A 12,552-nucleotide genomic window follows, 5' to 3' on the forward strand; every position below is an offset into this window, starting at 1 on the left:
TAAAGTTACCCATGCCAAATCGGAGCTTTCGCCGGATTTTCAACGGGCTACGGTCGGAGGGGCCAAATCAACTAAAAACAGTTATTTCCAGGGACTAAATCGATGATTTCGCGATTAAGGGACTACATTGATATTTTGTTAACAATTGAGGGACCAAATCGTTGATTTTCCATATATATATATATATATATATATATATATATATATATATATATATATATATATATATATATATACTTCTTTGAATATATATTGTATATTGCATCGGTGGAAGAAGCTTAGGCTTTACTTTGGTAGATAAGGTTGGACATGTGTACAGGTTGGACTCTTGGCGTATAAGGTGGATTGGAGTTTGGTTGGATATTGAATATTTGATTATTGATATTGATATATGTATTCCTTTGGCTATATATATATACCACTATGCTTGTTGTTGTGTTTGACTCTTGGAAACCTTATTGTTGAGTAATTGGTTATTCCCGTTGTTGGCTTATGAACTTGTGACCGTATCTATTTTTAGTCCCTCAATTATGAGCGGAGTGACGCATTTGGTCCCCGACCGTTAAAACTGACGGAAAAATTTAAAAATATTTAAAATTTGAGCGGTAAAGTAGAAAATTCACATTTTATTCTCCTTCTTATGTCAAAACCATTTTCACAACATTATTTTTTCACTTCTTAGCCTCTTATTTTAAGATTGTTCAATTCTAAAAGCATTTCAATAGCTTTAGTATGACTTATTAGAAACTTGGCTCTCGTATAACAAACTTAAGACTTAGCACAAACAAAGAAACACTTGATCATTGTCTTCAGACGTGTGAAACACATTATCCTATCAATTTTCAATTTTCAATTTTCTTTACTAAGCAACAAATGTAATCAAACCAGAATTTTTGAGATACAAAATGATGTCAAACTTCTCAGGTTGCTTTTATGAGAAATTCACCAACGGAATAACTTGAGATTTTTAGTATGTAATTTTTGTTATGCAGTAGTTTAGTCAATAATCGTTTTTAGAAGTTACAAAAGTTTTTAGAATTTTCATAACTGAGTCTTAGGTTACACATTCATTTCTCTGGTTTTTAAGAAGACAGAGGAGGTGATGGATATATATATATATATATATATATATATATATATATATATATATATATATATATATATATATATATATATATATATTGTCAGGATATAGATTCTTGATTAAGTTACTGCAGAGCTTACGAAAGAATTTTACGTACTAAAAATCTCAAGTTACTCCATTAGTGAATTTGTTATAAAAATAACCTGAGAAATTTGATATCTTGTATTTCAAAAGTCATGGTTTGATTATCATTATGTTTAGTAATGGAAATAAAAAAACTTTTAGGATGACGGGTTTCACATGCTTGAAGACAATGATCAATTGTTCTCTTGTTTGTACTGAGTCACAGGTTCCTTATACAAGACTCAGGTTACTAACAAGTCATACGAAGGTTATTGAATTGTTTTTGGAATTGAAGAATGTAACCTTGAAATAGGAGGCTAGGAAGTTAAAAATAATGTTGCAAAAGTGAATAAAATGTGAATTTCCTACTTTACCACTAAGATTTTAAATATTTTTTTTTTATTTTTCCGTCAGTTTTAACGGTCGGGCACCAAATGCGCCACTTCGCTCATAACTGAGGGACTAAAAATTGATACGGTCATAACTCACGAACTGAGTCGTCACTACCATTATAACTCAGGGACCAAATTTGTAAATTTTCATTTAATATTTATAATAAAAATAAGCTAGGGTTCGAACCCCAACCTTACCATTGTAAGTAAGTTTTAAAGGTTATTTTTTATCCATTGGACCAATGTCTAAGGCACCAAGCTAGCAACCTCTCTTGCAAAAGGAAGTTTTTTATTTTTATTTTTATTTTTATACAAATTTGATAGTGAAAAACATCATTAGACAAAAGTGAAAGTTGGTCATAGTAACTACATTCACGCTTCTACGTTTTATTCCTAGTATAAATGACCTATTGAGCTTCTTCGTTTAAGCTGGTTAGTTATGAACAACTTAAGTTGATTTACCTCATTATGGTCGTTTGTTGGTTAGGATCACAAGACATGCACCATTGAATAGTGACTGAGAGTTTTTCTCGTCATCCAAAAAATAGAAGTTGATGTGTAAAAAAGGTGAAATCATTATATATAGTTGATAAACCAATTCATAATTTACTCATCATCTCTCAATTATTCGCGATACAAATTTAGTTTCTAAGTGTTGGTTCTAAGCAAGCTAAAAGTCTAGAAAGGGGGTGGGGGTGTGTGTGTTGAATAGACTTTTGAGTATTTTTAAACTTTTCGAAATAGCTCTAAATGAGCTTGAATTTGCAAATCAAAGCTAGGAAACAAGTTTTCTTGTAGGGAAATTCTTGAAGCTTGCTGATAAAACAATGTAGCTAAGTTTTGCGATTTCGTTGTGATAGTGTGTGTTAAATTATGATGAGGTTAGTTATTCGTAAAAGTAATATAATGAAAATGAATAACCGAGATAGATGGATATTTATAGTGTTTTAGAAAACTTTCCTACTCAACTCTTTCCCTTAAATTCAAGGAGGATTCTACTAAGTATTTGGTTACACAGATACAAAGCTGAATGAATTGAAGCCTACAACTTTTACCGGTTAACAGTCATTGAGGCATGGGTCAACCACAAAGTCATTTTATCCTTCGATGCTTAACCAGGACTAGCAAAGGGTCAGTCACGAAGTCGCCTTGCTAGCTAGGTTGATCTCCAATCCCAACTTCCTTCAGCTTGAAAGATGGTTATGGTTGTATGTTGGACTTGAAATAATCAAACTGATTCTTTTTTAGCTTAGAAGACTTGATGTAGCAGCAAAGCTTTGAGAATACTTTTCACAACCAATCTTTTTCTTCTAAGCTTGAGGTCCTCATTTTAAAGATGAGGAGGGGTACGTGAGTGCCAACTTTAAATTTGAATTTGTCCATTGTCACTCAACAAGTGGTAGGGGTCCAAAAGCTGCCATAATCCCCTAAAATCCGTTGTCATATCTCTTAACTTGTGCAACTTAATATCCATAGGGTAATGATCGTTTACCTATCAATGCATAAGAACACTTTAGTAAAAAAGAACTGCTCTACTTGTCACCAATTTGTCTTGCGTGTATGTAGACTTATAAGTGATAGACAAGTTGCATTTGTCTAACGACTCTTTTTGTTCTTCCTTGTATGAGCTTCTTCCGAGGATGATCTTCCTTAAAAGGTATTCAATAAAGTTCCATGATCTTGGATAATAACATTAAATTCCTTTTATCCTTTTATTTAGATTTTCAAAAGACTTCTTCTGGACTACTCTTCTCCATATCCCCTTTCCTTGAGCATGCTTCATTCCCAACCCTTTCATTTCGGTTGCCTTCTTCCGAAACTTTTCCTTCTTAAACTACTTTATTTTAGTGAGATATATAGTTGATGAAGCCTAACTTGAATTGGTTGCACCCCCATTCCAACCAAACGCCCTGTAAGTTTTTATTGAAGCGATGCATCTAGTTCTTATTAAAACCCTAAAATCAAGGGGTTAGTTTAATCTGTCACTCTTTTAAAAACATAGAGAGTAAATGTACCCATAAATAATTAAATGATATGATTAAATTTCCACCATAACGAGTGGAAGACTCAAAATGTCAATTGTCCTTTAATTTAGTAAAAAATCATGCTATGTGAATTAAATAATTGAGTAAAAGACATTTTTAGTCCTAAATTTATAGTGGCTTGGACAATTTTAGTCCTTTATAAAAAAATTTGCCATTTTATGGACAGAGTTATTGTGGCGAGGACATTTTTGGTCCTCCGTCTATATTTCTGTTAGATAACCGTCTGAGAGAGGGGGAATTACGTCAATTTAGGCTATCTCCTTCTATCTATTATATCTATGTGTGTTTTGTTTTCTTCTCGATCATAATTCGAAGGAGTCGGAGAGTCCAAGTTGCAGTTGTACGAAGAAATTGTCGGAGAATCGAAGCCGCCAAACAGGTTACTAATCAAATAGATAGAAGGAGAATCGAAGCCGCCAAACACACATTGATATAATAGATAGAAGGAGATAGCCTAACTTAACTTAATTGCCCCTCTCTCATACGGTTATCTAACAGAAATATAGACGGAGGACCAAAAATGCCCTCGAAATATAGACGGAGGACCAAAAATGTCCTCGCCACAATAACTCTGTCCATAAAATGGCAAATTTTTTTTATAAAGGACTAAAATTTTCCAAACCACTAAAAGTCTAGGACCAAAAATATCTTTTACTCTAAATAATTATAACATTATTTTGAAATGGGTGGTCACGTGGGTGGAACATGATTCTCGTATTAGAAAGTTATGAATTATAAGTTCGTTTCTTGTCAAAACCTTCTTGAATTGATCGAACCAATTACATATGGTCTTCTTGTTAGTATGGTTAACCTCTCGTGTGCTGGAGCATGGTTTACCCCGTGCTCACCATGGCCTTATGTAGTGCATATATGTGGGTTTTCCCCAACACAAAATAATAACAACAACACTACCAACAACAACACTTAATCATATGTCACATCATTTAATAAAATGTGTACTAAAATATTTCCAATGCAGGCCGGGGAAGGAGGTAGGTGGAGAAAGTTTGAGGTGAATCGGGTGATAGATAGATGTAGCCCTCTTCCGACTCATTGTCATCCCTTGTTGCATACACAAGAATGTAATCATTTTATTTTTTTAGTGATTATTTATTTACTTATTTATCTATATATATATATATATATATATATATAGATATATATATATATATATATATATATATATATATATATATATATATATATATATATATATATATATATATATATATATATATATATATAATTGGTTCGAGGTTGGTGAGCCCAGGTGCGGTTAAATCTAAGCCATTGAACTTGTTTAAATCAACGTCTATGATTATCAAAATTTTTAAAAAAAAAACGTGGTGGCAATTTGCTAAATTTTGTATAATGGTCAAATTAATTAAGGTGCGTGGTTTTCCTTCTTAAGGTGCATGGTTTTTGTGCTTAAGGTGCGTGAGTTTTGTACTTAATGTGAGTAGTTGTTGAAACTTAAGGTGCGTTGTTATAACACTTAAGATGCGTTGTTTTAATACTTAAGGTGCGTGTTTCTATCATTTAAGGTGCGCCATTTTTAGCTTATGCTTCTTTCTCCCAAACATGCATTTTTTTTTTTTTTTTTTTTAAATTTTCATTGATTTGAGCCGTTGATTTATATTTTAATGCTTAATGTGCGTCAACCGCACATAAAGCTTTTACCGCAACTGAACCCTTCCATATATATATATATATATATATATATATATATATATATATATATATATATATATATATATATAGAGTAAAAGACATTTTTAGTCCTAAATTTATAGTGGCTTGGACAATTTTAGTCCTTTATAAAAAAATTTGCCATTTTATGGACATAGTTATTGTGGCGAGGACATTTTTGGTCCTCTGTCTATATTTATATTAGATAACCGTCTGAAAGAGGGGTAATTACGTCAATTTAGGCTATCTCCTTCTATCTATTATATCTATGTGTGTTTTGTTTTCTTCTCGGTCATAATTCGAAGGATCGGAGAGTCCAAGTTGCAGTTGTACGAAGAAATTGCCGGAGAATCGAAGCCGCCAAACAGGTTACTAATCAAATAGATAGAAGGAGAATCGAAGCCGCCAAACACACATTGATATAATAGATAGAAGGAGATAGCCTAAATTGACGTAATTGCCCATCTCTCATACGGTTATCTAACAGAAATATAAACGGGGGACCAAAAATGTTCTCGAACTATAGACGGAGGACCAAAAATGTCCTCGCCACAATAACTCTGTCCATAAAATGGCAAATTTTTTTTATAAAGGACTAAAATTGTCCAAGCCACTATAAGTCTAGGACCAAAAATGTCTTTTACTCATATATATATATATATATATATATATATATATATATATATATATATATATATATATATATATATATATATATATATATATATATATATATATATATATAGAGGGCTGGATCCAATGACATCACCTTGATAGATGAGATAATGAGATCTCATCTCATCCATTAATAAATGTTCAATGGATGGATAAAATTGAAATTAAAGTCAAATATCAATTAATTAATAATAGAATTAAAAGAGAAGGCTGAAAGTGTAATTCGATTATGGTATTTAATTTTGGTTATAATTGAAATAGAATCTTTACCATATTATAAGTGATCCTAAACATGGTAATAATTAATTTTTTTATTCTGGGTTTTAAAAACAAACGTAAAAACATCTGTAATTGTTATTTACGTTAATTTCGTGGCGGTGTGTGGTATGGTGTATGCAAATTTTTGGGAATTACGTATCCAATTAAACACATCTATTTAAGTTCGGTACCCCATATTACCTGAAAATCTGGGGTGGGTAGTGGGTGCATATGACCCGTAGGGTAATGAAACTTCGGGTAAGTGCATCTGTAATTGTTATTTAGGTTAATGTCGCGGCGGTGTGTGCGTGCAATGTGTGTGGTATGTCGTGTGCAAATTTCTAGGAATTACGTATGCAATTAAACATACTTATTTGAGGTGGGAATATGGTCTTGACGGAAAATCTAGGGTGGGTAGTGGGTGCATATGATGTGCACGGTAATGAAACTTCTGGCTGGTGCCTCTGTAATTTTTAATTTTGTTTATGTCGCGGCGGTGTGTGCGTGTGTGAGGTATGGCATGTGTAAAGTTCTGGGAAATATGTATCCAATTAAACTCCCCTATTTGAGTTTGGTATATGGTTTTGTGTTTGATATGTGCAGAGCCGTGTGTGTTTGTGGATCCTAGTGTGTGGGTATGAAGTGGTGGGTAAATCTCAAATATGGTAATGTTGTGGTTGTTGCTTAGAGTTAAGTTTGTTTGTGATACGTAATGCTGTGTATATGTGGTGTATGCATTTTTGTTTTTGGCTTGTGATAAGTATTCGTTTTTCATAAGTAGTTCGTTTTACACAGCTTGATGGCGTGTGCACACATGATGGTAAGTGTGTGCGTCATGCTGGGCGTGTGTGCATGAGCGGCTACGGAGCGTGTGGTCCAATGGAGGAAGGAATGTAATGATAATGAGTGTGCATTAATGGTATATGATATGTTCATTATGCTTAAGTAGACCAAAGAACAACAATCCTATCAATCCATTTAAAATTTATTAATGTATGAGATGAGATCTCACCTAATTGGGGTGGTCTCACTAGATCCAAATTATATATATATATATATATATATATATATATATATATATATATATATATATATATATATATATATATATATATATATATATATATATATATATATATATATTAAGTTCCAGTGCATTTAAGTGTTTAGTAGGGTTCCAATAAGAACACTTGCTTAGGTGAGAACGTGAGAACAAATCGTGTGCATCCACCTAATATTTTTTAATGGTCTAGATTAGATTAAGTGTGTGCGAACACGAATTAAGTGTGTTTGCACACATTTAATTCGCGTTCGCACACACCTAATCTAATCTAGACCATTAAAAAAATATTAGATGGATGCACACTATTTGTTCTCACGTTCTCACCTAACTAAGTGTTCTCGTATGATCCTCTATATATATATATATATATATATATATATATATATATATATATATATATATATATATATATATATATATATATATCCAAACTAACAATCCTACTCCTACGCCAATATGGAAATCCTATAAACAACATATCTACTAATTTCGATTTCGAACCAGACTAGGATTCCTATAATTATTCTTCCAATACTAGCTAGCTAATACGGAATATTTCAGTTTATATATACCAAGCCCTTGCTAGCTTCTAAACCTCAAAAACAAACATTCTTCAATAATTCGTAGAGATCTAAAAGGAATTGAAGGAGACCAATCAAACATGTCGGACTCACAATCACAAAGTTGCCAGCCGACAAGTCCCCGGCAATGTGCCCGCGGCTGCGGCTTCTTCGGCCACCCGGAAAACAAGTTCCTCTGTTCCAAATGCTACGCCAACTATTTGAAAGAAGAGATTGCCAAGTCGGCCGCCATTACTCTCACGTCGTCGCCATGCAAAATGCCGCAGGATTCAACCGCAAATGCCGATTTGGCCGCCGAGTGTGCGCCGGCGCCGGCGAAGAGTAACAGGTGTTTCTGCTGCAAGAAGAAGGTTGGGTTGATGAGCTTTGTGTGCCGCTGTGGCAGAACGTTTTGTGGGCGTTATCGCTTCCCGGAAGAACACAAATGTGATTTTGATTACAAGGCTACGGGACGTAAGATTTTGGCTATGGAAAATCCGGCCATCACTGCTGACAAGTTGCCGGAAAGGATTTAACTTTAGTTAATATAGCATAAAGGAATTATATGTAAACAGTTTGGTCGTTTGTAAAGAATTTATTAGAAATATTGATTCTATCCTTTTGATAAGTATTATAATATAATCAAGATGGTTTTATCTTTTCGTAGGAGTCCAATTTAATAAAGAGTGTTTATCAAATTAATAGTCTAATCAAAATTTTATATTAAATCACAGTATGTATGTTCTTATTCTATTTTCTTATGTATTTGTATGTGGTTTCGTCATAATAAACAAATGATCTGTTTTAGTTTTTTAATATTTATAATGACGAGAAGTTAGGGTTCGAAATCCCTACCATACCATTGTAAGTAAGTTTTTTTTTTTTATCCAATCCATTGGACCAAAGCCTTAGGCACCAAGTTAGCAACCACTCTTGCAAAATGATTTTTGTTTTTGTTTTTGTTTTTTTCAATACAAGTTTGATAGTGTAGACAAAATTGAAAGTTGATCTTAGTAACAACAAGCTTCCACGTTTTATTCATAGTATAAGTAACCTATTGACCTTCTTGGTTTAAGTCGATTAGTTATAAACAACCTAAGTTGATTTACCTCCTTGTGGTCGTTTGCTGGTTAGGATCACAAGATTGGGTTTATCCAGTGCACACCATCGGATATATAGTGACTGTGAGTTACCCTCGTTATCAAAAAATTAAAATGGAAGTTGATGTGTAAAATTGTGAAATCATCGTTATTGCTTAATAATTACTAACTCAATTACAATTACAATGCAACTAATGTTTACCCCCATGCAAGATCAAACTACAGACCTTCAGTTTACGAAATTGACACTCTACCACTGAGCTATAGGGGCTGCGTTATGAATAAGAGAGATAGTGAGATATTTATAGTCTTTTAGAAAATTCTTCTACTCTACTTTTCTCCTTAAATCCTAGGAGGATTTCACTTTGGTTACATAGATACAAAGCCGAATGAATTAAAGCCTACAACTTTTACCGGTTGACCGTCCTTGAGATAGGGGTCAACCACAAAGTCATCCTATCCTTCAATGCCTAACCAGAGCTAGCTAGCCAAGGGTCATTCACGAAGTCGCCTTACTAGCTTAGCTAGCTAGGTTGATCTCCAATATAGTAATCCTAACTTCCTTCAGCTTGAAAGATGGTTTTGGTTGTATGTTGGACTTGAAAGAATCAAATTGATTCTTTTTTAGCTTTGATACGTTATATACCCCGGGTCCGTGCCATCGCTTACAGCCGGGTCGGGGTCTCGCGGTTCGGGTCTTGGCCTACGGGTCGGGGTCAAAGGCGACGGGTCAAACCCGAGGTGGGTCAAACCCACCGCCTCGATAGGCCTTTAAAAGGGCTTCTAGCCCTCTGAGCATGGGATTTTTTTTGGCCCATTTGGAGCCATGAGCCCTCTCTCTCACTCTCAGCTCTTTCTCTCTTCCCTCTCTCTTTATTTTACACAGAAGAACAAGTTTAATAAAAGAGGGATTTTGAACTATTTTCTTGTGTTCTTCCTCATGTTTATACATATGCATATTCATCCAGTACAAACACCCTTCTATACGGGGGAATTAGTACTATCAAATGGCGCCGTCCGTGGGGAAGGAAACAAGAAGCTACGGTCCTACCATCAAAGAGAATGAGCTGAAGCCGCTACGGAAAATTTTGGAAATTTGAAGAAAAAAATGAGCTGAAGCCGCTACGGAAAATTTTGGAAATTTGAAGAAAAATCCACGAAGAAGTCTGGAATGAAGATTTTGGACATGAAGTGGGGATTGAACCTGGACGCTCGAATTACCTGACTGGCGCTCCGATCAATCCACCGTTTTACCTTTTTATTTATCTTCTATTTTCTTTTCCATTTAAGAGATCCGGTGCAACTGATATTTAAATTTGCTGCTTCCAGATCCCTCCTGCATGCGGATGTCCAGAGAGGGGAGGCCATTTTTGTTTCCAGGCATAATCTGGATAAAGAACCAACTGCATGCAGATGGTCAGTCGTCCATCAGACTTCATTTCCACCAGAAGTTCAATCACCATCCTCACACTCCCGATTAAGGCCGGAGATTCCAAGGCCGCCATTCGCCGCACGTAACCGCCAATCTTGAACACCTGCTCCGATGCGTCGCTGAGTTAGTTCGCCGAAAGGATCAGCCTCGTTGAGTTTGTCGATCAGCCGCCGGTGCAGCGCCATTCGCTTGCCATCGCCATCGTCATCTTCATCGGCTATCCACAGCAGAAATTCCAGCAAAATAAATAAAAGGTTTACTTGGGCTTGAGAGGGATTTGAAGGTTTAACCACACATGCAACCACCGTCCTTTCCATCGCAGTTCCAGAGGATCGCCGCCGGCAGGGAAATCAGGCTTCTGAGATCATTCAAGCCGGAGCCAAGTTCCTATCTTCTCGTCGCGCTTGCCAGCGCCAGGTCCACCATGTCACTTCTTGTGTATTTCTCCCAGTTCTTCATGGAGAAAACACAAGTCGAAGGAGGCGGTAGAGGGGTAGTCGCAAGGCAGTAAGTAACGACATGTAGCAGCAAAAGAAAATTAAAAAGGCTTTAAGTTGCATGTTGTGTTATTGGTAGAAATGGTGGTGAAGCTTTGCATGCATTTTGATTCATTGATGGTGGCGGTGGTGTGTGGAATCCCAAAAGGCAAAGAATAATGGCTGATGGTGGTGGAGCGCAGGAATCAAGACAATGGAAGGAAAGAGATGGTGACACAAAGCTGGCTGCATGCAAAACTCTGGAAAAAATAAAAGCAAGTTTAAGAATTTGTGAATTATTAAACTTCCAGGGTGATTAAATGTCATCTTATAATAGTAGTATTACGTAGTATAAATTGTATTAGGATTTATTTCCTTGTAATTTATACTTAGAAATTGTAATAGGTCCGGTTAGGTTGGTACTCCCACCACCGGCACTAAGAGCCCGGTCAGGTTGGCCTAGCCAGCACCGGCATTGTTAAGCCCGGGAAGAGCCCCGGCACCAAGCCCTACCACGTAGGCAAATTTGGGTCTCCAGACCAATCGGACGACGCTCCAACGAAGATCGAAGACGGGCACCATGCCCAACACACCTCTCCCTCGGTCCCCACCGATAGGGGTGTGCAATCGGGCTCTAATAGCCTCAGTTTTGCGGCTCTAATAGCCGACTGACCCTTGACCGGGCGAGGCAATCGACTGGTCATATCGCCGATCGGGGAGGTCGACACCACGGCATATTCCCCGATCCGCCCGCTCCTCTCCGGTACTGCACTCACTCGCGCCCCGAGCGCGCACAGTGGGGGCTAAATAGGAAAGGAGCGCCACAGGTCCCATGCTCGGGAACACCCCATGCAGCGGGCCCTCGTGAAGTGTTTAGGCCCACACTCGGGAATCCCCCGATCGAGGCGGCCAAACAGTGCCTGAAGAAGTATTCCGAGGCCCGGAGGCCGGGAATCACGGTTCTGGCCGGCACTCGGGAAACCCCCGATCGTGACGTCCAAGCAGCAGTTGAAGCAAGCCTAAGGCTAAGAAAGGTTCCAAGGCCCACGAGTCGGGAACTGCAGTTTGGGCCCAAGGTCGGGAATATCCGGTCCTAAACGGCCCACCCGAAGACCGAAGACCGCGCCCTAAGTTCGCCCGGCCGCTAGTTTCACTGTCACACGCCCTTATACTTAAGTACGTCCGACAGTGGGGGGCTGGGCAGGATAGGCCAGGTCGAATCGTCTGCTCGGATAACATATGATATGTGGGTCGCCCGAGGCCATGCGCCTGGTCGGCCTAGAGCGGCTGGTTCAACCCGTCGGCGCGGTAAGGCGATGCTGGCATGGGGGTCGCCTGGAGGCTATTAGCCCGGTCGTCCAACGCGCTTTCCCACCTCGAGTAGGTCGGCACTGCCACCTCCGACGAGAAGGGGAAGTGAGCCACGCGCCTTGTTAGACCGAGTAGGTTGGCACTGCCGCCTCCGGTGTTTCTAAAGACCAGTTAGGTTGGCCTCACCACCACTGGCACTCTATGACCGGTTAGGTTGGCATTGCCACCACCGGGTCTATGAGTCCGGTTATACCGGTTGATACCGCTTCTTAGCGATGCCGCTTTTCAGCGATGAATTCCGCTTTCCGGCGATGCATATATCGCTTTTCAGCGATGTATTCCGC

General features: G+C 37.5%; 1 protein-coding gene across 1 annotated transcript; it reads left to right on the plus strand.

The window, feature by feature from the left end:
• Window positions 1-7,990: 7,990 nt before the first annotated feature.
• Window positions 7,991-8,425, plus strand: LOC109184423 (zinc finger A20 and AN1 domain-containing stress-associated protein 9-like). The gene has a single exon (XM_019334424.1). The coding sequence runs from the start codon at window positions 7,991-7,993 to the stop codon at window positions 8,423-8,425; it is 435 nt and encodes a 144-aa protein (XP_019189969.1).
• The last annotated feature ends 4,127 nt before the right edge of the window (window positions 8,426-12,552 follow it).

The sequence above is a fragment of the Ipomoea nil genome, unplaced genomic scaffold, assembly GCF_001879475.1.
Source record: "Ipomoea nil cultivar Tokyo-kokei standard unplaced genomic scaffold, Asagao_1.1 scaffold1262, whole genome shotgun sequence".
Classification (NCBI taxonomy): domain Eukaryota; kingdom Viridiplantae; phylum Streptophyta; class Magnoliopsida; order Solanales; family Convolvulaceae; genus Ipomoea; species Ipomoea nil.

Excerpts from the sequence above, each read along its gene's own strand:
- LOC109184423 (XM_019334424.1), top strand. The coding sequence starts at position 7,991 with ATGTCGGACTCACAATCACAAAGTTGCCAGCCGACAAGTCCCCGGCAA.